At 37.7% G+C, this 27,311-nt stretch overlaps 1 protein-coding gene across 2 annotated transcripts; it reads left to right on the top strand.

The window, feature by feature from the left end:
- The first annotated feature begins 437 nt into the window (after positions 1 to 437).
- Positions 438 to 20,445, top strand: LOC111344351 (uncharacterized). 2 transcript variants are annotated; one of them, XM_088756931.1, is made up of 15 exons: positions 438 to 705; positions 2,782 to 2,827; positions 4,116 to 4,196; positions 5,898 to 5,954; positions 6,290 to 6,328; positions 6,543 to 6,599; positions 9,815 to 9,955; positions 10,677 to 10,768; positions 11,097 to 11,165; positions 12,585 to 12,633; positions 15,992 to 16,027; positions 16,964 to 16,984; positions 18,106 to 18,126; positions 19,102 to 19,221; positions 19,320 to 20,445. In XM_088756931.1, the coding sequence occupies exons 1-15, from the start codon at positions 517 to 519 to the stop codon at positions 19,760 to 19,762; spliced, it is 1,461 nt and encodes a 486-aa protein (XP_088613057.1). In that variant the 5' UTR covers positions 438 to 516; the 3' UTR covers positions 19,763 to 20,445. The 2 variants fall into 2 exon arrangements, with proteins under 2 accessions (XP_088613057.1, XP_088613058.1); XM_088756932.1 differs by having other exon boundaries at positions 19,105 to 19,221.
- Positions 20,446 to 27,311: the final 6,866 nt, after the last annotated feature.

Consider the following 27,311-nt stretch of genomic DNA (forward strand, 5'->3'; position numbering starts at 1 on the left):
TTCGATAACTTTGTCTTCTTGAGTTACGTTTGGTTGACTTCCTGTCTCCTTTGTGCCGAGGGGAGGAAAAAATGATCCTATTTTAACATCAAATGACGTCTCATTATGAGTGGATATTCACATAAGCCTACTTGAAAGCTTAAAGTGTGAACGATTTAAATGTTACGGTTAATTTATTCTCTACTTTGTAGCTCATAGTCATTGTCTATTATCTTAAACCTTGATATTTCCATCTTTGTTTTTTTGTTTGTTTGTTTTCATTTATCTCTCTCTTTATGTTTTGTGGTTTTCTTCAAGTTAAGCTGTTTTGTTTTCTCGCGTGATGTGCTGCCGCCCTTCTAACATCTTGTTACGCGCGGCCGGAACTCGTGCGTACTTGAACAAGCAAGTATCAGCTACTTGAGCGAATAACCGGAATAAGTGTCAAATGACCGCGCCACAAACGTGAACTTAATACGAGCACTTCGAGTTGTATGTTCATAACAATTTAGCGCACAGGAAAAGAGACGAAAAACAATGTGGGAATCTTTCTTTATCAGAGCTTTTTTTGTGTTAAGTTGGATCAATTGTACACTTGTGCCCATGCAGTGTCGAAGCCCCTCTGGAATTCCAAATGCATCCAAGTCAAAAGGGCAGATGGAGCTTTGTTTGAGGAGATGTAGCCACAGCTTTCAGGCCAATGACGCAGAAATCCCAGGCGAAGAGGTAAATAAAATTGTTATATTTTGAAGAATAGTTAGTTTAGTTTAAAAAGGAACTTAGCGTAAAAAGCCACAGGGAAGACTACACGAAAGAGTTTTAACTTGTAAATGATGCCATTGAACAATAAGGCATGTCTACATTATAATTTCTAATTATCCAGACTTTTTGAAACCTAATTTTATCGGAGAGTCAGTGTTTTCATTACTCCTCTAACGATAAAACTTTTGTATGACCAAGAGCGGGGTTATGCGGAAATCTTTCCGACGTCTCTCAGTTTAAAGGACACTTCTCTTCTACCGACACGAGAAAGGCATAATATTTCAAAGTTCGTCTTGCTACAAAAGAACGGTGTGCACAATCCAAAATCAAATTAAAAAATAAGATCCGGTTTCTAAAGAAAGAATGCTGAGGGCAGATTTCTGAGGTAGACTATCTCGTTCACCGGCATATACCAGAAGACCATTAAGTTGATTAAGCGTAAGAATCTTGACCCCTTGAAGGATCCTTGCATTGAAGTTCGGGATTACGAGCACTGTTCGCAAGCTGATAGTTTCAAGGAACAGAAACTGCTTACGAGATGCATTTGCGAACAGTCCGCTCCAGTACAATCGAGAACGTCGATACTCACTTCGAACCATTTCAACCTGGCTTCTAGCAAGCCTTTAAGTATCAAAACATTCCTTACTATGGTTTGATTAACAAGCTATAGAAATCAAAATTGTTCTCGACTAGCCAGCTTTGAGTTGAGCGTTTTCTATTCAAAACTACAAAATGACTCAAAGGATGGTTATGTAATAATTTCCTACATGCATATATTCCCACAGGAAGGCGCGTTCTTTGTCTCGTCAAGTGGTACTCCTCAGCAATTTCTGCAGTAAAACAAAGAGCTTATATTGTCTATTTTATTGATATTTTGATGGTTCTTTTTCGGGGGGCGGGCTTAAACACACTTGATTTCAGTTGATATATGCCACATGTAGAGAATCTTTGGGAAATAGTTTAGATCTTGCTATGGTACGTTTTTGCCTGTTTTTCGCTTTTATTGCTAAAAATTTGGCACGAGAATTGATGTTAATCTAATAATAATAATAATAATAATAATAATAACACTTATATAGCGCTTATTCGCATGCGTTCTAAGCGCTTTACATCCATTGTATTACAGTATGACTTAGAAATATAAAAACAAAAGATTAAGTTATCTAATTTAGATTAAAAGCGCATTTAAAAAGGTGTGTTTTCAGTTTAGATTTAATAATATCTAAACTGGGCGAAGACTCTACGTTTTGAGATGTGTAGCGTTCATTCTTGTATTCATGCAGGGGTTTATGGGTTTCATATTTAAGTGTGTTGTTGCCATTCTTAGACCCCTGAAGAGAGAAAAACTTTGGATTGCAAATTATAATTTTTGACTTGATTTAACCCTTGGTGGCTATTTTCGATAAAAATAAGGAAATACTATTAGGTTTCCCTTGTTCCAACAGTGAGGTTAATGCTGACTTGCTTTTATAATTTTGTATCAAGGGTAAAGAAGCTCAAGTTAGGCTTCTTTACCTTTGGTACTTCAGAAATGTCAGCATTGTACGCATTACAGTGTGATAACATCGCGTATTCTTTTTAGCAAAGTTTACATATCACGTTTACCTTGAACCTATTTTTGACTATATGACAAGTAAAGAGTTTTCTTTACCAATCAAAACGAAAAAAGAAAAATTTGCATCAGTTTTTGACAGAAAAAGTGCATCTATCTTACTTAAAATCACGAAGTCTTTCCGAAAATGTGATGACTGCATCTCGGAAAAGGCTAAGAATAACACAACTCTAGCTACAAGTATACCTTGTGGGGTCTAATGAATATTTCACGGTATGAATAATTTACGTTGAGTGCATTTTTTTCTTTTTGGCTTGTGTGAATAAGAGAAAATTATGTCAGTGCGTTGATACTGTATTTCATTTATGACCTGCGTGTAATATCTAAAACGGAATGTGAATATCGAAGGACAGCTCGGTGGCTATGGTTCTCTTTTTTTTTTTTTTTTTTTTTTTTTGTAGCGAAATAGCTCTTGGTGTTTATTGCAGGTGCCAGTGGATCATTTCTGTTACGCAAAGTGTATTGGAAAAGAAGGTATGAATTTTGATCTTACAGATAAGTAATAAATTATCAAGTGTTCGCTGATTCAAAAAGGCGTGATCTTGGTTTTGTGTTATGAAGTATTAAGTTAGCTCAGTATGATTTGGTCTTTCATTTATACTTTAGCTATACAAATTTCAAAGCTATTTAGGTAAAATATATCGTGACTAGTTTCCAAAATGGAAATATCTTATCTAGCTTCCATTAGCGGACGTGCTTAGTTTGTCTATTGACCTTTCCGTAGTCCAACACCGAAGTTCCTGATTTTACTTATACACAGCTAGAGATTGATACAGCTGATTGGATTGTGAGCATTAAGTACATTTCTGTTCATTTGTGAGATTCTTGTTAAAGCGCTTGTGGTGGTGTTCTAACGATAAGCGTTTCATTTTCCAAGGTCAGTCGGTTAGCTTGCCAACTCATGATGATGCTTACCGTTAGCGTTTACCGTTAGCGTTTACATTAATTACCTAAGGAATTAATGAGTAGTCAGTGTGAGGTAGAAGAGTGATGGAGAATAGGAGAGAGATTAATTAAGCTATTCGACCAGAGCTACCCATATTGAGAAGAATTAAGAGAACTGAGATTTTAAAAAAGACTGAAATAAGGCATGTCAACTGTCCTTGCATGGTACTTTCATAAAAGCGTATGGTGTTTTGCAGATTGTTTCCCTATCAATGCAACCCAACAAAGTTGGCGGAAGACTTCCCAATATTTCTTTTAGCAACTTCCTCTATCTAAGAAAACAATTTTAATCGAAGAGTCCATTTGTCTTTTTTATAATGTCTGTATTCAGTCCCTCTGTTGAATGGTTACTGAGGGAGGTGGTCAAACGGTCACTCTGTCATTCAGTCATGCGTTCCGTCAGAAATCCTGAGTCAGTCAGACCTTACTTTTTCTTGATCAGTTATCGAGTCACAATGCCTCCTTAGCCAATATATATCAAACGCATAGTGGATCAACAATACTTTGTAATGAATAAATGGGAATCGTTAATGCCTTGGCTTTACATCATTTTCGTCAACGGTCAATTTAAACAAGAAATGTATCCATAGAAAACTATGCAGTTTAAAAACGAAAAAGCAGTTGTGTGGATGGGACATAACTTTTATGTGTCATTTCATGATCAGTTACTTGCATGTCGAGAAGATTTATGCAGTTTGATTTAAAGACTCTTAAACTGAGGCACAATTTACTTCACTACGAGCCGCCCATGCATTTATCCTCAAAGTCTATCAATACGCATAGATGCATACGTCTTTTGCTACCCCCTCGCCAATAGGAAAACAAGATTTTTCTGCGAATGAGGGAAATCGCTTGGTCAATCCATCTAACACACCGTCCGTCGCAAGAAGCAAACGAGGTATGCTATTATACAGTATTATCAGTTGACACGAATTTACTCTGAAATCCACTTCTATGAATCTAACCCTGCGTTTATATCAGAATACTTAGTTTAAGTTTAATTTTAATTCATTCGCCACAGGAATGGCAGGAGAAAGGAACAGAACTTTCGTTCCAATAGACACCTAACCCCTTTTTTTACCCACCCATCCCACCCCGGGGAGGACATCCATCACACAGTAATCTCGTGAGTGGGAAATTTACGTCTCCTACCCCAAACCTGCAGGAGACGGGACCTCCATTTATCGTCCCTATCCGAGAAGACTAGAAAGTCTAACCATTTGCAGATATTATTACAAAGGCAGCACTTTCTTCTCAGTTAATTAAAGACCCTGAGTGTTGGTCCGGCCGGATTTGAACTCACGACCTGCCGCACAACAATCCAGCGCTCTACCAATTGAGCTAACCGGGAGGCGGTTAAAACTGGAAAAAAAACTTAGGCCCCAAAATACACTGTATACTTGCGAAGAACTGCTAGGAGCCGTTATAAAGTATTAAATTATCTTAGATAAGTTTGAGTTAGTGCTTAATTTGTTTCTATCTAGTCAGTTTGGTTCCTATTTGAATTCGAAGTCCAATTTATTTGGCCGGCTTTTTCTATCGTGATGGAGTTCCCTGATTGTGACCATGTTTTTTCTAACTTCCATCAATGGATTTGCTTAGTTTATCTACTGACGTAACTCTGCGCCCACTCTAAAGTTCTTGTTTTGGCTTACGCAGTTAAAGGTTGATTCGGTTTATCACAAGTCTTCATGCGCTATTGCTTAATTGCGACAACAAAAGTTTGATCTTCCGAGGTCGGTCGGCCGGCATGCCCATTCATGCCTACTGATGGTGAATACAAAAGAGCGTGCTTTACAAAACTCGTAAACTCGTGTTAAAGCTCACGTCGACATTCTTTGTGCTTGAAACGAAGGCTTTACCAAACAAAGAAAGGACGCCGAAGTCTGTTTGAGTAAGGTTCGCGCTTTTAATTTCGCAGTATACTTCGACCTCGTAGCATTATTATACGAGCATTATTATTATATTATTATACATTATTATATTGGCGGAAATCACTTGGCGAAAATCCCTCGGCGAATAACACTCTCGTTTCGCTATTCACAAACTGATCATAATCTTCGTGATATCAACGTGTTTTATTTCGTTTAATACCTGACCATTAAGTCTCTTTCCCTCTTAGCTTTTATTTGATGCAAGTTTCACACGAGAGGCTACACGATACCAGAAAGTCAATTCGCCACCGGTAATGGCAAATTGACTTTGAGTGGTGGCGAGTTTGTAGTAGTGGCGAATCGACCGGATACCAAATTAAAGACACATCGAGAGTCCCCATAAAGTCCCTCGCAAAACTTTGTGCGCTCAGAAGCTGTTTTTTACCCGTCATTCAGACCCAACTGACATAACAATGATTTTTGTAAATGTTGAAGTTTTTACCTTGGTATGAAGGATGTGATTGGATAGTCGAGTAGTAATTTTCTTCAGGTAATATAGGCCTTTATCAGAATCGTAAACTTTTGCATTCTTTTTCCGCGCTATTACACAAACTTTAAGATACAAGTGATACTCAGAACGATATGAAATAAACAAGCACAAATGCATGCAAACAAAGCAAAAACCGAGAAATTTCTCCTTATTAGACTTGTTGTTTCTCCCGCAGGTGCTTCAGGTGGTGAGGGAAATAGAACGTCTGTAGCCGTCCAAATAAACAACACATGTAAGTTTGGAACAATATACCTCTGGCAGAAAACTGTAATTGTAATGAAAAATCGGGAAAGGGATGTTTTAGCTAATTAAAGCCTTAGATTTTTAAAGACTTGATTCCGACTTTGAAGCTTTCCAAGACGCCTGCAACTCAAGAAGTCTTAACAGCTGCAAAATGTCGATATCATCTAACAGTCTGCTCGGTAAGCAGATGTTACCTTTCCCGTAATTCATTTAGCATTGGAAACGAGATCAATGGCAGACAAAACAAGCTGAGGTGTTTTTGTTTTTTAATGTTTTTTGGTTGTGCTTTATAATTCTATGTGTCAGTTTAATTGTCATTTTCAGATAACAGGGAAAAGAATCAGACATCCTTAGACACAACAGGTATTGCATAAATTTGTGAGTAAAAACTCTTCCTTTGTAACGCTTTTCGTTCTTAAAGCCATATGTGACAAGCAGATTCCTTCTTCCGTCTTGCCACGAATTTATTACTCCTCAAATTGATAGAAAACTAACAGAGCTAAACATTGGTTATGCTGTTCATTTAAGTAAGCGTCCAGTTTTGTTTTAAAAGGGCAAGTTTTATATTTTCACGCAGCCGTCCCAAACACCGATCTTATCAAGCCGACATGGTCGGGCGGATATGAATATCCTGGTAGGTCTGAAATATACTGATTATATAAAATAAGCTAAAGAGTCATGATTTATAACGTTATTTTACCAGCTTGACATGTAATCATAAAAAAACCAATGTAACCGCAAAGACTGTATATGATTCACCATGAGTAGCTAATAGTGTTCTCTTGTCTATACCTTAAAGTGCTGCTTTTTGTGGTTTCAAGCGATAGCCCTTCGTTACCAGGCTTTCGCTAAGGATTCATTTCTCTTTAATCACAGCAAGTACAGAGGATCCATTAAAAAAAAGCTACTTTGGACACATATGGAGTAAAGATAAAAAAGATGTCACAGAGTGACTCATAAAAATGTATAATCTTATAAAAATGTATGTCATAAAAATGACCATGTTCCTATGGCCGTGTGGATTTCGTATTAACAAAACATTATGTTCTATTCAATAGGTTTTATTTATTTTCTCTTGGCTAGATAAAAACTGCAGCATTTAAATTATCAACAATAGACTACACTTGCTCTCCCAATCCATCTTTTTCACAGTTATTGAAATGTATATTTGGAACACAACATAATACAGCAGGGAGAAAAGAAAAAGGACACAATATCCCCCTGATTTATCTTTGCCAAAGTTAATACCTAAATCAGGTTGCAATAATTCTTAACGACAGATCACAGAGGGGTGTGGTGAAGGCCTCGATGGGGTTAACCGTCAACCAGTGAGGAAACTTTCTAGGATTAAAAGTTGGCACAGGGGACGGTTCCAACAACATTTAATAAGCACACAATCCCTCGCAGTCCGAGTCAACGCGAAAAAAGATTGAATGAGCGGAGAAAACGAGATTCGACCAAAGACAGCCAAGAAGTATTTCCCCCTAAATTTGTGGTGTGTAGACTGAGCGAAATTGGGCTGCCAAGAAAAATCGTGACCAGATAAGTAGTACCAAAACACGGAAATATGTTACGGAGACGACGAAGCAATTTCATCACTGATTTTTATTGAATGCCTACATTATCTCGTAAACTGAAATGAGTAAACTAATAGGAACTAGTGTAAGAAGACGCATGGCGACTAACAGATGAAATAATTAGGAGAAACCTAAGCTACACAATAACCACGCGAAAATCCCCAAGACTTTTGTACGAACCGTCTTCGTCGTAGCCATCTTCTCTCACCAGATAATAGTAAATATCACTAAACCTGAAGTCTGGAATACCACTGAAGTCATGAGTCCATTTCTTAAGCCAAAGTGGATGGGGAAGTAATTTTCCTCATGACAAAGTTATTTTGGAATTAATGAGCTCTTCACGTTTCGTTGATTCCTCGTCAATTTTGGAACTTTATTTCCGCTGCATTCTAACATAGCCCCAATAGCTCTGCCCTTCTACTCTTATCGTTGATAGAAATTGGAATACCTCTTCCCTTTAAAAACTTTTCAAGCTCAGATACTTTTATATGAGCGAAGGGGCCAGCATTTACTGGATTGTTGAGACGACTTTTATTCCCCTCAGCCTCGACTTGGTGCTAAAAACTAGTTACCAGACTTTCTCTCATAAACACTTCGGCGGTAAAGTTCTGTTGTTTATAAATAAAATTTTAATAAAATACATTAATGTAAGTCCTTTAACTTCTAGTCGTGAGTACAACTGGTTAGTGACAGAACTGACTTCTGGTGTGGAAACACTTTTGGTGTCGTAAAGCGTTAGTCATTTATTAATAAAAGGTGTTGTAAATAAAGCCAAACTCGCGCGTTTAGTTCGTTTTATACATGACTTTAAAAAATATTAATCATCAACCGTCAATTGATCTAAAATTTAACCTTCATCTGTCAAAAGGGCTTATTTTTAACCGTGAACCGTCAACGTGACCCACCCACCCCCCCCCCCCCCCCTTTTAGACCCTCTGTGGTGGACACCTCCAACCAATTGAGCTAACCGCCGCCCGGTTATCTCAATTGGTTAGAGCGCCGGATTGTGTTGTGCGGGAGGTCGAGGGTTCGAGCCCCGGCCGGACTAATACTGTTGATGCACGTCATTTGCGTGACGGCGCTTTAAGTTACAGTTACACGCGTCACTTGCGTGACAGTGCTTTACGTTACAGTTAGGTTCTTTAGCTATTTTTGGATGTGATTGATTTAGTACGTGCGGAGCGTGTGTGTGGAGTAGACATTTTTTGCTGTGGTCTACAAAAAGAGATTATAAAGGCCTACGGTGTCGCGGGACAGATAAGTAAGTTCGTTTCATCGTAATTTATCCTTATTGCTTGTGGTTAGCCCAGTTCGCAGTTCGATTAATATATCATTCATTTTATGTGATCATTGTGATTTTAGGTACCGCGACCTCGTGGCTGCGTGGATATCTGAGTCGATTTCTTTATATTAGTTCTATAGTTTCGCTCGTTTCTGGTTGTTTGCATTTAGCCTGTTTAGTTCTATTTTGTTGCCTCTGAGGGTTTTCATTTGTCGATCGCTAGTGCCTTGTAACGTTTGTTTGTGCAATTGCCTTACGCTAGTCCTTCATTGTTTATTTCAGTTTACGAGATCAATTAATAAATGTGATGTGAATGTCGCTTCGGTCTCTGTAAAGTTCCACCCGTTCTGGTATTTTTCTCCGGTCGCGATTTTCACGGCAATACATTCGGCCTTGATGTTCGCCTGCCGTTACAAATACTCATGGTCTTAAAATAAGTGAGGAGAATCTGCTACCTTTCTATAATCAAGAATAGGATAGATATTCTAGTCTTCTCAGATAAGGACGAATATACCGTAGGCCCCGTCTCCTGCAGGGTTAGGGGTAGGAGACGTTAATTTCCTATGCACGAGATTACTGTGTGGTGGATGTCCTCCCCTGGGTGAGATGGGTGGGTGTTGGCCTTGAAAAGCTCCTATGGGGAGTGGTCAATTAATGTATGTATGTATGTATGTATGTATGTATGTATGTATGTATGTATGTATGTATGTATGTATGTCTGTCTGTATGTATATCTCATAGGGTACGTGAGTGGACGTTTATCATCAATTAGAGTACATCTTAATTTTCTCTTTGTCAGTTAGTACCCTCGTGAATTTTCCGACAATCTCTCCAAGTCATTTACTGCATCAAGTTAACTATTAATCACTTATTGTTTTTGCTTGTTTGTTTATTTTTGTTTTGGTTTTGTTTTTCAGTTAATTAAGAAGTATATTTCAAGAAGGGTTCATTTTTACTGTAAAACTAAGTACATTTCCTTATTGATATCAGATTGGTTTCTAAGATGCTTGATGAACAAGTCAAGAGTTGAAAAGTCTTTCACCCCGACTATCGATGAAATAAAAATGGCATTTGAAGAGCTTAACAACACGGGAAAGTTTATAGCAACGCTGTCATGGACACCTTTTGATAGTAAGTAGAATTCCAGTATTACATACGGCATCAACTGAAAACTCTGATGCATAAACATTAATTCAGTGGAACTTCGCACCACTTTCCAGATGAACTTATTTGTTAACTGATTTAAATGTGTTTGAAAGTTATAGTATATTCCTAATGTATAGTTGGGTATATATGACTTTTTCGTGCTATTTTACCGAAACCCGACGGCGTGCACATTGTATACGCAACAAAGGCTCCGATTTAATGCTGTATCCTAGCAGGCCATTGGAGTTTTCTCGTAAAATATGGATTTTTGACGTCCAGTTTAGTTCAGTAAGAAAAACAAGTCGATACAACATTCTGATCGTTTGTTGTCAATCTCCAGTTGTCTGTGTGTCGTTTGAAGGTATGCGATTTCATAGGTTGTGGTCTATCGGAAACAGATTAATCTGGTTACATCTGTACCGTGAGAACTCCTAAAAATTATTGTTTACGATTTCATGTCTATTCTCTGCGGATTGGAAAAAGATCAAGCGGACGATATCTCAGATTTAGTTTTAGAAATATGACGCCTTACAACACCGTCAGGAATCCATTACAAACTTTAAATTTGAAAACAAAATGAATCTGTACATCAAAGTAAATGGGGAGTCTCACCTTTTTGACCCACACAAAAGCAGTATGAGCAAAAACGATAATTGAATCAGAGGTAAGATATATAAAAGGGTCCTGTAATATCTATTTCTTTCAGTTCAACTGACAAATTGGACTGGATACGCAATAATATACCGATTTGTAGAATCCGGCAGCCAGAGCGAAGGCATGTGTCAAGAATTTGATAAGGTGAGCGCCTGCATACGACGTATCGTAAAACAAAACGAATAAAAAGCAATAATGGTAAGTAACACCAATACATCAGAGAGGCGACCTTATGTACGTTTCAGAGTAGGCATACCCTTGCGCGCACTCACCTTTTAAGCAGAGGTAGGGAAAGAACAGTTATAATGGTTTTGCAAATTAACCCGAGATATTGTATGCGAAATGTCTCGCTCAGGGAAAAAATGTTACTTTGCGAGGTGCTCACGGTGATTTCTTATCGGTTTGGTGTAAATTTCCACCTTTTACATGGAGACTACATGGCCACCTTAATTTTGTATTATATTCATTTCAGAACGCTACGAACTTTACCATAACTAATTCTTCGTACGGACTGACGACTGGTTCTACTGTTGCGCTTTACGTGAGTGCCCTTTGTATAAACATATTTTCATAATTCTAATTTTCTATCCCGTTCTTCAAGAAAATGTCGAAAGCTTGTCAATTACAGTTGCATTCTTTTCCCTTTCATATCATAAAACGTCGGTGCTAAAGTTTCCTCGGAAGTTGACTTGCCTATACTCATGAGATAGAATGAATATATGATTTTCGCTCTTGCAAAAATAGCGCTATTTACTGCGAGGATCGTGCATCATACGTATATATACTCATCTTTCACTGAATTCCATAAAGGGATTCTCTTCGATATTAATTTGCTTCCATACGTAGTATAAGATCTCTGCTAAATAAGAAAATAATTCATATAAATACATACACCATAATATCACTGGAATAGACAAACAAACGCTTTTCTTCTGTGTTGTTTCTTGGTTTTTTTTCGCCATCGCGAGACTAATGCATGTAGAAGAAGAAGAACAAAATTTTCTTTACGAGGGTAAAACCATCGATTACTGGCCACCCAGTAGTTTTCATAATGGCCCTCCTACTATTAAAAGTAATAAAACGTATCAATCAAGTTAATTAACTATCAGAATAATCTACCAACTAAATTTATATAATAATCAACTAGTATAACGATATTAATTAATTAACTACTAATAAAACCAAAGCGCTTGAGTGAAACGTTCTGAGGCCAGAGTTCCTTTTACAAGCTGGTGTTGTTATATTGTTATTGGAAACTGATCTCGTGTTGTAATTATAGGTATTCCTTATTGCATTTTGTACTGTACTTTTTTTAAAAGTTTTGTTGAACCAGGCTAAATGAAGCTTAAATTTCGAATTGCTTGTACCTTGGCGAAATATTGTAAAGTGAAGTAATCGTTTATCGCATTTCGAAAGGTGGAAATAATCCGGATTGACCGCATCCGTTATTAATTAAAAATAAATTTTGAATTGAGAACTAATAATTTGTTTAAAGGATCCTATTACTGAAGAGTGCTACTTTCTCTAAACGGAGAATCGATCGCAGGATAGACAACTTATCGAAGTTACGCCCAGTTTTGTGTTTTCGACTTTTAGAGATGAAAAGTACTTGTCGTAATCACTTCCAAAAATGCGAATCAGGCTTCGCGAAAAACAGCACTTAGTCGTGCATTATATAGTGACGTACTAACAAGTCCTATTGTGAGAAAGTGAGGGAGCATGAAGGAGTTAGGTTATTTTCACAGATGTTTTGGAAGTAAAAAACAAATATAGCTGAGTGTACAATAGTTTCGACTTCCTTTTTTTTTACCAAAGTAGCAAGCATATTTGTAATATGTGTTGCTCTGTTAAATTGGCCACATTCCAACTTCGTAATCAAATAGTGTATCCTCTTTGCACGAAAGTATATGAGAAAGGATGCCAATCTATGTATTGTTTCCTTCTCTTTTTCTTTAATTAGATTACTTCTCTTCCATATCCAGTTGACATACCAATCTTCTTCTCATTCAGTAAGTAAATGTACAAAGCTTAAAGCATGACCTACATGGTCAGTTTGTTTACTGTTTGTTAGTTTTTTCAAGAGCTTTTTTAATTCCTTGTCTTTGTTTGTTTTGTTCTTGTTTATTTACCTTGAATATTCTTTTTTGCTTGTTTCTATTTTTAAAGCTAGGCGTATCGCATGATAAATGAAAACTTTTATAACCAGTCAAGCAAAATCGTAGAAAGATCAAAATGACTGAAAGGCACTTGACAATCCTTGCTTTTTGTTAGCACTATAATAGAATGGTAGCAGCCGATCGAATGAAGTATCGATTACACTTCGAATCGCTTCTCATTTATCGCTATAAAACATGTTCTCGGCGTAAATTACTATTTATGGAGTCCCGTAAATCAATTCTAATTTATAACAAATTTGAAGAGCTGCGCGTGAAATCAAACAGAAAAGGACAGCCTGGGGCGAATAACTTCGAATGACAAGACCACGCGGTCGATGGCGACGATTTCGCAATGGCATTATTAGACTTCTTACCTCGATTCTCCACACTTTTTTGCTAGCTACCGGTCCGAATCGCTTTCTTATTCACTTTCCATCCCATCAGCGAATTTTTTATCATTGAATAGCTCTTCCAGTATCGTTTCGGCGGAGATGTTACTCACACGCGCGGGTGAAACTTGAAATTCGAAATGAGAGTTATGTACGGTACATTCAAACGTCTACCACTAAACTCGGTACCTGATTTGTTTAATATTTCAACGTCATACACACCAAAATTGGGGGAGATCGGAAGTAATGCAATACCATTTCGAGCCCGTCAAAGTCAGGGGAGATCCTCCTTCCCTAGCTAAAGGACTGCCGGAATGGCTTGCTTTCTTTTGCGATTTTCATGAGCAAAGCTCATTTGCCTTTACTCAGGGTACTGATTTCCGCCATTTTGCGACTATCGACGCTCACTTTAGTTTTCGTGAATTTTCTAGGATAGAGAAGCAAGTCTGCGGAAAAAGACCTTACCACGTTTCTGAGCTCCCTATAAAGCTTCTTTGGCAGGAATGCGAGAATGGTCATTTCTCGGTCGATGTGCCGCCTCCTAGGCGGTATGGAAAAAAAGTTGCTCATAAGAAGACTCTGCGTTTTTCACCTCTTGGCCAGATTTCGCAAACATTGTATTTCACCTGGACCTAGTATTTTCTTACAAATTTCAACGTAATCTAATGAAAAAAGTGCGTTTTCGCTTGTTTACAATTTTTTTTTGCAAAAACCGGCGCCAATGGGTAAATTGTCTCTGACTGCCTGACCGACTAATTGGACTGGCAGGCTGACTCTTTCGCTGACTGACTTGCTGTGACTTGGAAGCTGACTGACTAGTTGACAGGCAGCGTTATTGACTGGCTTACTAAATGGGTGCTTGGCTGACTGACTGGCTAACTGATGGGCTTGCTGACCATTAAATTGCCTTAAATGACTTAATAAATGTGATTTTTGTTAAAATGTAATTGAAGCGTGGTATGGCGTGAAACGACAGAGGTTCCTTCTCTTAAATTTATTGGGTATTGGATGCCGCCGCACGAGCAAAGTGGCTGCACGGTCTTACTCACCGGCATCAAAAAACAAAATTGCGTCAGGCTTTTCCGATATCATTCCGATTAGTTGTCTAGATATCCGCATCTTAAGTTAGAGTAGCGTAAAATATGCGAGACGTGTCGAGTAAATGGACGCCACATATAAAAATAACCAAATATAAAACTCCGACACACTTTCGTTTATTATTATCCCTATGTGGCGAAATTTCATGACATCAGTGACATCTACATAACCTATAAATTCGCTCAAATGCGAAATTTTAGCTCCTAAAGATTGTACACAACTTGCTCCACATCGAGAGCCTCCTGAAACCGCAAACCAATGAGACAACGGGATCTCCTGGTATTAAAGACGATGGATCAAGATTTCCAGGGAAAAGTAATGCATTACAGACACTTTTTTTTTTATCTTGATCGCTCAGTGGAACATTAAGGAGGACAACACAATAACGGGCAAAGTTGCCAAAGGCAAATGAAAACCTGTACTTTTGGTAAAAAATACAAAAACCGAATAATGCGCTGACAAGCAAGACAACGAATCGTCAGACCACTTTCAAAATTCCAATTTGATGCAACTGTAAATGTTTTGTATCAAGGCTGGATCTTACATAATTAAAAAAACAACTCGTTTTTAACTTAGCGTAGGACAAATTCTAGTTTGACGGTGACTTTGTTCGAAATCTGGACGCCAGCGTGTAGCGGAGTACCAGTCCCTTTTACCAAGGAATTTTTTCTTTTCTGGAAAGAATGGTAATCTTCTTTGGACCTTTTTTTTTTCTTTTTTAACCCGAGGACTTTTTCTGCGTTTGATTGTTCCATGAGCAAAGATTTTTCTTCAAGCAAAGAGCTTCCACGGGTGAATTTTGTCAAGTGCGCGTGTAAACAAAATATGCAAATAATATGAGGAAGAGCTTTAGACCCCTTGCACATGACGTCACTAGCGATTTAGGATCACGTGACAATTTCCATCTGGAGGACAACCTGGCGTGATAATCGAAAGAAATATTCTTAGAGACGTCAATACATCGCGACGTCGATGTAAGTGACTGACGGCCATAACTCAACGTCATCTTTCCAATCTTTTTCGGAATTTCGTAGGGATCAATACCTTTAATTAGCTCTAATTTACTCCCATATCTTTCCTTTGATAATTGGTCAGGGAGCGACTCATGCTGGCCGGGTAAATATCCTTTTTCGGCGGTTTTTTTCGACATATTTCGTTATCACTATCAAAATGTACAAGAAAGCTACGATGAACAATCGCGGAGTGGTCCTCCAGGTGCCTGGTAACTAACGGTATGTAAATGAGTGTGACGTCAATGCAAGGGGTCTATAGCCGCGAAAATTCTCCCAGGGATTCGCCCAGGTATGAGATTATGACACCTTCCTCGTTTATTTACTCTCATTTGAAAATACGATTTTCTAAATCACTCGGACGCTTTGCAAATTTCTTATTTTTTTTTGGCAGCGTTTGGCATAATGTTTAACTTCAGTCTAGTCAAATTAAGGAAAAACGATTTTATTTCTTTATCTGAAGGTGGGAAGTAACCTTAAGATATTATTTTTGCGTAATGGAGCAGCATGGGAGAATATAATGGTACATCACATAAGTGTATTAGTTCTTGGCTTCAGGATCTTACAAATCAAACTCATGTATGAGGAAATGTATAATCAAGGTCGCTTATTAATCTTTCATTGTTCAGGCCTGTTATGATTGATATCCTGTTTTTCAGTAGAGAGAATAACTTTTGCATCTTTGAAATATGCTTTGTACTTTTCATTTCACAGCTTGCGAAGTACCAATAGGCTGCGAGAAAAATATAAGTGAGTTTTTACAGTTGTTTTTCCTTATAAAAAAAGATTTTTTCTCCATCTCTATCCCAAATTCGATATCAGATCAATTCCATATTTGAATTCATTCCAACTATCCCATCCTCGTGCATGATACGAGTTTTACCATATTCTTCGTAAATCTCAAAGATCTTTGTGTCTAAAACCTGTGGGCGTAACCCGACCATGCGTGGTTCTGAGTAACTATTACCTGTAACCCTGTTTAAACCCTTCTTGATTACGTGTGGCAGTTTCTCTGGGATATCGCATGTCTGGCAGTCTTTCTGTTCATTTATGCTGTTTACATACCATTGGAAGTGGCAAGATCTTGGTGCTTTCCCTTTTTTATTTTTCATTTTCCTTGAGAGGAGAGTTAGAAGGTAAAGCTACATCAATCAATTAGCTATTTTTCCCTTTTAACCAAATTCTTAAATGGGTGGTCTTTGGCTCAATTCTCATTGTCTGCTTGTATGGAAAAGTCCTTACGCTAATATTCTCCACAACTTTCTTCGGCATGTGTTTCTTTTAGGTTTCGGAAGGGAGAGACACGATGCTGAAAGATCCTAGTGCAATATTCTTGCCAACATTCCTTCTTTCTATCCTTTTTTTCCCCCATTTTCTTTTGTTTTTTGTCACTTCTTCCTCCAGACCTTCTGTGTTCATCACAGGGTAGTGTGGCAGCCCGTGATAGGCAAACAGCGTAACCGATTATTTAGACTGATGATCGTAACCTTGGATTCCTGAATTCAAGCTCTCCACCCTGCCGCATGTCTAATGTGTAATCCGAACACTAAGGATGCATGGGCATTTAGTCTAGTTCATAAGAGAGTTGGGTGTCATTAAAGAAAAGTGAGTTATACCAAGGGTCTCGATTTTTGAAGCGGTCAACTTAATTTTTCTCTGATTTTTCCTTTTTTCTATCTTTTCTAGATGAATTAACTTACTCTACAGGTAGGTTTTTAATCAGCAGCCTTGACCATATTAATGTTCTCTGGATGCAAAACCTCACACAGAAGAGGACAATGGAGGTTTTGGATGCGAGATGTTAGTTACACTTAGGTCATTTGTACCTCAATGCAGGAGGGGAAGTCTTCTTCCCTAGAAAAAAGTTTAGTTAATTTCAGCTCTATAGAGATACCATTTGACTTTTTGAAGTCATTTTCATCCGATGAAATTAACCTCTTTGTTGTTTGCCAGTGGATTAATTTTTTTTTTCAGTGTCAAAGCTAGAATGGAAAGCAAAACGTTATAAGTGCATATACATTACCATCCAACAAGCCTTTGTTTAAAAACCATGAATCATGCATAACAGCATATGTGGATGTTTCGTTATATCATTTAAATCATGTAAAATATTTTTTAAAAGGTGAAAACGGATTTAAAATTATTGTTCAATATAAAATGTTTAGTTCTGAATATTTTATTCTCAACAGAAGTTCATTTCTTAAATCTGAAGAATTTTTTAGAGCTTGTCTAATATGTCAACACTCTCATAGGATGGTCCGGTTACGATGAAACTCTTGTTACGTAAAATCTTCAAATGTTGCAAGGCAAGAGTCAGTGGCTACTCTTGTTACGTTTCGCTTTCTGTTCCGAGTTACCTTTCTCTCAGAAAAACACTTCATGGTGGGCCTGAGCCGCCTGTTGTTCTATGAGAGTTCAGTGCATCGAAATATAGAAAAGCTAATTAGATCAGAAGAGATGGGTGTTAATCCTCTTCTTAAAACATGCTTGCGTTGGAGTGACTAGTTAAAATTGACTTATGCGTTTAAAATTTACATTTCACAAGGTCGAGTCCACCTTTCTTTTCCCTCAGTTTTGTTTTGCCTTCTCTCAAAAATCAAATAATTATTGGTCCAGACGAGAAATTATAGCGAAATGAATACTGCAGAGGTTGATAACATTAAGGAAAATTCGTGCGTGCTTTAAGAGATCAACTTTATTTTAATCTATGGTCATTATCCGTATCTGTTGAATTGCATTGTAATGATACATATCTGAAGAGACTGTTCAAAAATACCTCACTTGTTCAAGTAGAGTGATTTCCTTCTTTTTTTTTCCTCCGCTTATAGTCCAAACAACTCAGTCTAAAGGTAGGTTTAAAACTAACAGCCTTTATTTGAAATTTGAAAAGAAATTACCATCGGTATAACGAAAAACTCAATTTAAGTGAGATGAGTATCTGTATATGAGCTAAACTGAGGAGGGGGATGATATAAGGTGAGGGGGTAGGAAGGCTAATAGTTATACATGCAATCAAAATTGGCTCTGCTTTATTCCATGAAAACTCAATTTTTGTAGTGCAACCAACGCAGTCTACAGGTAGGATTGAAATGAGTGGAACAGCTTTCCCCTCACTCAATAGTTAAATAACCATTGGTGTAATGGCCAAATTCATATTCCAAATGAGAAAAAAAGTATGTGAAATGAATGAAAACAACGGAGGGGAAGGGGGGAAGGTGGTGAAGGGAGCCCAATATATGACAGGTCATCCAAAGGTTCTAACAAAAGGCTGACGGATCAATATGAAAAGCATGGAGCGAATAACTTATGCTCCACCAGAGTGACCTCCCTGGTTAGCTAAACTGATGCGCAGCTACGGATCCGGAGTTGCTCGATCAAACTCCTTCTTTTCTTTGTTAGGTATACTTAATGAGAGATTGTTTTTCATGACGCTATCAAACCATCGTTAAACAGGGTTCAATTTTATCGCTTGTAAGAAATGGATAGTAGGAAAGACAACAACAATAATTACATACATTGTATACCAGTCTAGTTGTTCAGCGTTCGTAGACTTTCAGATAGCCAAGCTAGTTGGAATTGTCTTTTTATGGGCATAAAAAAAATATGTTAATTTTAGGATGCTCGCCATTGCCCATGTGTCATCGCATAAAAACTATTCTTTTGTCCAGGGACAACTTCTAAACATATCACCTCAATCATCTTTTATCGAACTTCGATTGATCTTCGTTAAATATATATATTTTTTTATCACAAAATATTCCTTGCCTCGCGTGCTGTATATTTACTGTAATCGTTTCATGGAAACGTGCTTTCTTTCTATTTAGCAGGTGGGGACAAGAAACTTAGAGCTATCATTGCAGCTATCCTCTCCTCGACATGTGCTGTTGTGATAATTGGCTTGATAATTTTCCGCTATCGTTGTCGTTCTTTGCCTTTACCATCGGGTAAGTATTGTTTTACTTAAAGCTATGGTCAGTTCGCGGTTTTTAAAATAGGATTACAGAAGAGCTGATTATTAAATCGAATGCAAATTCTGTTTTAGATCTGGAATTTGAGTACGACGCGTTCATTATATTTAGTTCCGAGGATTCGCAGTGGGTGGTCAACACCCTAATTCCAACCTTGGAAGAAAACCATGGTATAAGGTGCTGTGTGCATTACCGAGACTTCATCCCTGGAGTGACTTTTAGGAAAAATATGGTGGACAGCGTTTACAAGTGCAAGAAAACCATTGCCGTTGTATCTACTCACTTTTTTAACAGTAAATATTGTGGGTCAGAGCTGGATTACGCCCTTCATCGACTTATGGAAAGGAGAGATGATAGTTTAGTTGTCATCAAACTTGATGACGTCGAAAAAGGAAAGCTTCCCAAGGAATTGCAAAAACGGAGTTATATCGACTACGCAAAATCGGTTGAAAAAGAAAGTTGGGAAAAGAAGCTGGTCAGCTGTTTGAATTCCAAAACACGAGATCGTTATAATTAGGCTGTTTATTACACGGAGAAGGGCTGGAGGATTCTGGTTGTGTGATGAGAAAATTTCACTAATCCCAAGAGAGGCTCTTTAGTATTCCTGTGACCCCCTATTCTGCTCGTTGGCAGTTAATTGGCAGTCAATTTTCTGTAGTCCCACCTTTGTAAGTCTGTTGGTGATGTTGGTGACGACTGAAAACATGAGAATGTGATCCCCCCAAAATCCTCCTCCTCCCATGGCATTATATAATTTCTGGTCCCTAGGATACGCCTGATTGCAGATAAATAATGACTTTACATGGAGCTAGTGGAAATATCCAAGATAAAAGAAATATATTTTGGTCGGCCTTGGAGGTTTTTCGTTGCTTTCCTGAGTCAAATTTGGTTTAAGTATAGACAATCCCTGTTCAGGTAAAAGACATAGATCGCCAGCAATATTAAATGTAAATGCTAGGGTAGTCTAGGGAAATGTCCTCTTCCGTGGACAGTAAAAATGAAGAGGCTTTTTGAACTTGCAACGTGCAGAAAGTTTGATAAGAAAGCATATTAACTGAGGTACTTGTTAAATATCCCTGGGATTTTGACTTGACTTTCTACTTAATTTCTTTTCCATATTCCTAATTTACGAAAGTAATCACTGGCTTTGGATGAAAAACTAAAGAGGAAAATACAAGATGAGATCCGTCAAAGGTAAAACGTGAGGTTGGTGAAGGCTTGCTTGACAACTTGTTCCGAAACGTTTCAGATTATCTAGTCGTGACATTTGAGGTAGCCCCCGCGATATTTGCGAGCACCTTTTCTTTTTTTTCTGGCGCTCTTCCCTTTGCAATCACATATCACACGCTTCTTATGGTTCATGCCGAAAAGTATATAAACATAACGAAGGGAAAGACAAAACAAAGTCAACGAAACATGATGAGTGCCATATACATATATAACATGCAAGGTGCTCCTCCATCGCGGTATTGTCACCGCTTGTTACAATCGAGCTGTAGCATTTGCATTCTCTAAAGACGTAGAAGAATTGAAAGTGAGGAGTCCATGTATGTCCTGAAAAGTATAAATTTGATGACAGAAGATAGAAGGAGCGAGTTCAATGAACTTCAAGCGACGTGAATTGCACGCGTTCGAAATGTTTTGCCGCGATTCTCGACTAAGGGTAACAATAGAGGGATTTAGCACCGTGTCTACGTGAAACGTGAACGGCAAGAATGACCACGTGACCTTGTTTTTCCCAACATTTTTTTGGCGTTTGGTGGTTGCGCTTTGCCGTTTCTACGTGAAAGTAAATTATTTCGCGTTTCCTGAGTAAGTTAGATTTCCTTCACTTTCTCTCTCACTGAGTAAAAGCCAATTTCCGGAAAAGAGGCAAAACTATTCCTTGAAAGTCATACAAAAGAGCCCTCAAATCCACCATGACGTGAGCTCACGCGAAGCTGAAGCGGCAAGTTTCCCGCTATTTTTACTTGATACATGAAAAAGCAAGCTAACGTTTTCCGTTTTACGCTAACGCGGTGCCAAAACTCTCTAATAGAAGCCTCGCTCTCGTGAAACCAAACAAAGACAGATACATGCAATGCATATTGGCCAATAGTTGGTCTTAGCAAAGTCCGATCTAGCAATTCATGCGACATGTAAAGAAGTCAATTATTGGTGTCGCCCTAAGCTAGTTACAAGCCCTTACACTACTCTGTACATCTCCGTAATGTACGCAAATTTTTTGTTTGCATCAACATTCTTACACTCTGGTATACGGGCCATAGCAAGTCACAGTGACCTTCAGTTCATAAATGTCAGGCCTAGTTAACAATTATTCCACGAGCGCGCGTTGGAATAACTGTTTTATTAAAACGCCCCCAAGATATTAGACAAATCTTACCAAATCGTAGCTCCATTTTAGTTTTAACCCGACGCGCACGCTTACCATATTTGTAGATTATGGTATATTGGCTCATACACCATAACGGCTAAGCCAATAAGAAGTCTTGAATTGCATTATCCAATGATCCAGTTTTTAATAACTGCTGTTATTAAAAACTGGATCATTGGATAATGCAATTCAAGACTTTTTATTGGCTTAGCCATTATGGTATATTAGCCAATATACCATAATCTACAAATATGGTAAGCGTACGCGTCAGTTTAAAATCAAAAGGGAGCTAAAAAATCCGGTTTCTTCTTACAAAATAGTAATTTCTTGGGGGCGTTTTTAATAAAACAATTATTCCACTCGCGCTTGTTGGATATGAGATGATTATAACCAACTCGGCGCTACGCGCCTCGTTGGCTATCTATCATCTCATATCCAACGTGCGCTCGTGGAATATAATTGTTAATTATTTTATACACTTTTAATAAGCTTTTGTGACCTCGATAACGTGTTTAACACCTGTAAAATCAACACTCAAAAACAAAGGAAAGAAGGCTAATTTACTGCATATTTAAGCAATACAGAACTTTTTCCGTGTTTACATAGTCTCAACATCTAGACAAGAATTCATTTTAGCTGTGGGAACCAAGTTATAAGTATCCTTCGAATAAATGGAGGCCATGTAGCGATTTGGAGTCATGAGCCTTATAGCTGTACAAACTGAGTCCATCTTAAAATATTGATGCTCAACATGGTTGTCAGAGCTTTGGAAAACTGTATGTAGCCATCTAGGCCATGACTAATAAGAACGAGGTTTGTTTCCGTCACTTAAACAGTGTGTTGGCCGAAACTGTTTGAGTTAAGGAAACATATACTTTTTAGGAAGACTCTATAAGGAAGCGCACTTATTTTGATGTCAGCTTTAAGTCATATTTTGTTTAAGTTCACTCCAACTTTGCGGTTATTTCGTTGCTTCTCTTACGGTTTGCACATTAGACAATCATCCAAGATGGAGGGTGCACACTGCATTCCCGCACATTCACATAAAATTGCGCAAATTTTCCGACCACTGGCACTCCCATAATCTGCCACGATTTCTTCATGTCTGCATCTCAGTGCTCGTTTTTCGATCTTTCGAAAATTATCTTGTTTCGCGTGTTCTTGTCTTGAAAATACTTCGAGATAATTTTCTTCCACGGGCAATCGCTTTTCTTTCTCGTCCCATTTGATCCTTTTTCCGTCAGGTTTTGATCCACGCTGTGTAATGCCGTCCAAGGATGAGACTGTCAGGAGCAACACAAGGAGCACTTTTAAATCACGAATCTGCAATATGTAAATGATTATAGAGTGGTAAATTTGGAGTCAAGACGCAGAAAAATTATAAGAGATCTTTAGTTGCACACCTGGAGCAAGCATGAAGACAGTTGTCGTTATAGTTATAATAGTGCTCCGCTTTGAAGATTTCGTTGTGCGATGTTCCAAAGTTGTCACCAACGTTATAGGGTTCCGTTCAACTGCGCCAACACCTTCCCGACTAAACTGAAGAAATGTGTGATGTAAAAAGCTTACGACCTCTATTTCATAATCTTGTTGCCATCGACACTAAACATATCACGTAAGAAAGCTATTAACTTTCCAGCCTAAAATAAAATTTATGCGATGTAAACGTCGATTCTCAAATGATTAAAAATTTAATTACACGTATAAATGGACCATGGTAGGTAACAGGTAAAAAAGAATCAAATTTCAGCAGATTAGCATTTATTTTCATCTGTTTGGTATTGTGGGTGTGAAACTTAACGATTATGTCACAATAGCAAACAGACGATATCTGCCCATTATGTTTATCAAAATGGCCTTCGAGCCTCGTTCACAAAAGTCTGTGTTGATCATATTTGGTATTTGGTCTGTTAGTAAATGATATCCAGTGGTGCGTGGCTGTTGTTAAAAGGACCATGGCGGACACGTACGAACATTAGGCTGCCACTTGGAAGGGCCATAGACTAACTTTTTCTCTGATTTAGCTCACAAAGCGTGTTCAAGAACATAAATGACCATAACCAATGTGCGAAGCTAGCCTTAAGGGAAGCTTTAGGAAACTTTCGTTGATCGTTAGGCTAAAGCGGAAGTTTGAGCGTATGTCTAGTTCATACAAGTGAAACAAAGGTATAGAAAATAATTTTTCAAAATTAGGGTTATTTATTACCTGCTCTTGTTGTTTTAATCTGTAACAGTGATCATTTCGATCAAATCGCGCTTAAAGTTTTGGAAGTTTCTTTTAGAGGTGTAGGGTTCCAACTGTCAACTTGATCAAATATCAAAGTCCAAAAAAGGCAAAAGGGATGCTTTCTATCTCAACAGAATAGTAGGGGTAGGATCGTCTTGTGCTCAGCAAAAGAAAAGAAAAGAAAAAAATCTTTATGCCAGTAAGGTATCGGGTCTCAGAATTTCAGATTGCACATTCTGATGCTCTGCCATTAAGTTGGAGAGACTCTGGGGTAAGCCAGGCCAAAAAAAAAAAAATTCTCGGAATTTGTCAGAAGTGAATTTGGTATACTTTGTGGAGCGAGACGAGAACTGAAGCGCACCGCAACAAAATAAGCCACATTTAAGAAAGTGAACAATTCACTGATTTATAAAACTCGTTGCTTATAAATAACCAATGAAACTGGTTACCCATGTCAACATCGATCTACACCAGAACTTTGGAATCCTTTTTCTATAATAATCCTTTGGTCATTTAGCGCAAATACGTGCGGCTATTGATGACTGCTGATGATTGATGGTATTCAGTACCAGCATCGAAGCCATGAAACTCGTCTTTGAATATCGACGAGTCGAAGATTTTCCATTACCACGAGATGTCATTAAAGAGGCGGCCACCAGTTGGTTTAGATATGGGTCCTCGGTTTCCACAATTGGTTATGTATTACTACGTGCTTCCTCGCATTCTGCACCATCAAAACTTGACAATAGTGTCCACCAAATTTCGAACTTACATTTTTAAACATTACTTTGAAGGCCAAGCAAAACAAATATGAAATTACATTTGAGCTAAATGAACAGTGAGAATTTCATTACGTGGGGGCCAGAACATAAATTAACCCAGGCATTCCATAATGTAGTTAAACGTGAAATATGAAAAGATGATTGATTAGAAATTAACCTCCTTTGAAAACAAAAGATAGAATTGTGCATCATGAACTACTCGTGTAAAAAAAGGCTCTGACACTGGGGAATAGAACATAAATGCTGCAAAGGAGATTTAACTTACCTCAGAAAAAGGATTCATTTTGTTTTGAATCAACTGTCTTTCAGGTGTTGGCCCCTGGACAATGCACACAGATTGACTAAACGACAACCTTAGCTAGCCCTACATGTACGTGCAGTATAAATACTGATCCGAAGTCTAAGGTTATCCAAAAATGGCATAAGGGCGTTATCTATATCATTTTTATTTATCTCCAAAATTGGGGTGAACATTAAAAATTACCGGAAAAAGAATTATCTTGATAAACTGATTTCAATCAAATTTAAAATTGGCTCATTTGACGGGGAACTCCGGTTTCCAAAATGAAACTCAACATATTCTTCCTCGTTTTCACATATCAATTCGATTCACTCATGCCTCATTTCGTTCACAGCGCTTATGCCTGATAAATGTCTTGGTACTTCATTGATCCTTTAAAAGCTATGTCATTTCTTATATTGCTGGTGACAGCAATAAAACTAAACATGTCATTTCAGAACAGAGTTTGCAAGTTTGAGCAACTTGAAGTTTTACTTAACAATTACGTCATACTGTCGACCCCTTCCAAGCCTTATTTCTGCTTTCTGTATTTTTGTTACTTCAACTTCATTCAGTTCTGCCTTTTCTATTTTGAAATGTTTTCCATGATATCCTTCCTTGTCGTACTTTAATTTATTTTTTTTAGCCATTCCGATTGGATTTACGACTGTTTTTGTACCAATGCCTGAGTGAACATTTTATGATAGTTATCTTTATGCTTTTGTCGAGAAAATTACCCTCGTACAGCTCATTTGCATTGGTAAGCACTGGAGTTTGAAATGCGTTTGTACTATTTATAGAACAGGAACTTCCAACTGATCGGCTTATGATTTACGGTTTGCGATATTTTTACTTCAAGCGTATTAGAAAATTAAAGAAATTTAAGCTCTAAATATGTAGAATACAACTATCTCTTTTTTTTTTTTTAGCGGTAAGAACAGAACTTTGCACTTTATCTTAAACTGTTTTGTTGCGTTCAATAAACGGAGAAATAAATTTGAGTGAAATAGTGAACTGGAACTTTCAATATTTACAACCAAAATTTAGGTTGTCACTTCGGTTGGGCTTCAGCGGTTTGAAAGTATGGCGGAAGTCATTTGGAAATTTGATTCTTAATGTAATAGTAAGCAAACCTTCCCTGAGCCATTTTTGAGGGTTAAGTCAGTTGCAGCTTCTGTTTGTTCTGGTTGTCGGTTCGCAACCTCCTATTAAGATCGATCAAAACTGTTACAGATTTGTTTTCCATTCTAGAAATTCTGTTTGAGTTAAGTTACTCTGTATAAACGTCTTTTAAACTTGACTGATGTTTCAATGCATAATCTAAGTCATCAAAATATTGTTTTTATTGTTCAGCCAACAAGTTCAAAATAAATCATTAAGATCATTGGGCCGGTAAGTTTCATGAGAGCCGATTAAACGGGAGAAAAAGCTCCTTACTATATGGGCGTACAAGTATGGGAAGCGACTATCGAAATTACTCAAGGGACTCAAAATTGTTTATTTTTCATCAGTTGATCAGCTCGACGGGAAATCTACGTGAATGTTGTTATGTATGAAGTATTCGTCTAAAGGAAACAATGAAAATTAGCAAAATGGAAACTTGTCCACCATATTGATCATGAATATGGGAAACAGGAATTCCAACAACAATCAATTCTTCTTCCTCTCTAGATTCATCTGAATCTGCTCTCAAGAAGCACCTCACCATTTGGAAAGAAAAAAGTACAGTACTCACCCATGATGCTAAATGAAAAATAAATTGAATTTGCATGCACAAACACAACACGCTAGCAGGAGTTGGAACTCAATGTTAGGGCATCAAGTGTCAAACTACTCCATAACTATTTCATTATCTTATTGACGTAAGAATTAAAACTTTTCAAGGGATCATGTCATTCGAAAGCGATAATATGCAGATTTCACCAAGCCAAGCGGAGCACTAGATGTCTTTTTCCTCAAACGTTTCATGCATAAAATTAGCCCGTGTACTGAGTATCAAACTTTTCCACTTATGGCAATGTTTGATACACCACTCATCCCTTGGAATAATTTCAAAACTTTCAAATTATTTTTAGCTTTTTTCATGTCAGATATAAACCATGGCGAACAGTAAAGATTTTAGTAATATGCAGACTTCCTGCTGGAAAATTGGCATGTGAGTTCTTCTTGAGCGCTCACAGGGATCCTAGGTTTTTGTTATAATCAAGCTTGTGAAGAAGAAAGCAACTGATGAACTGGATGACTGCTTCAATTGTGAGTGTATCGATCGAACAATCTTAGAAGAAGTAATCAGACGTTTAACATTTTCAGTGAAACGAGTAGTTGATGTTTGACCAAACTTTCTTTAACTTAAAGATCGTAAACGACAATCAGATTTCATTCCAAGTTGAAATAATTGCCATA

The sequence above is a fragment of the Stylophora pistillata genome, chromosome 4, assembly GCF_964205215.1.
Source record: "Stylophora pistillata chromosome 4, jaStyPist1.2, whole genome shotgun sequence".
Classification (NCBI taxonomy): Eukaryota; Metazoa; Cnidaria; class Anthozoa; order Scleractinia; family Pocilloporidae; genus Stylophora; species Stylophora pistillata.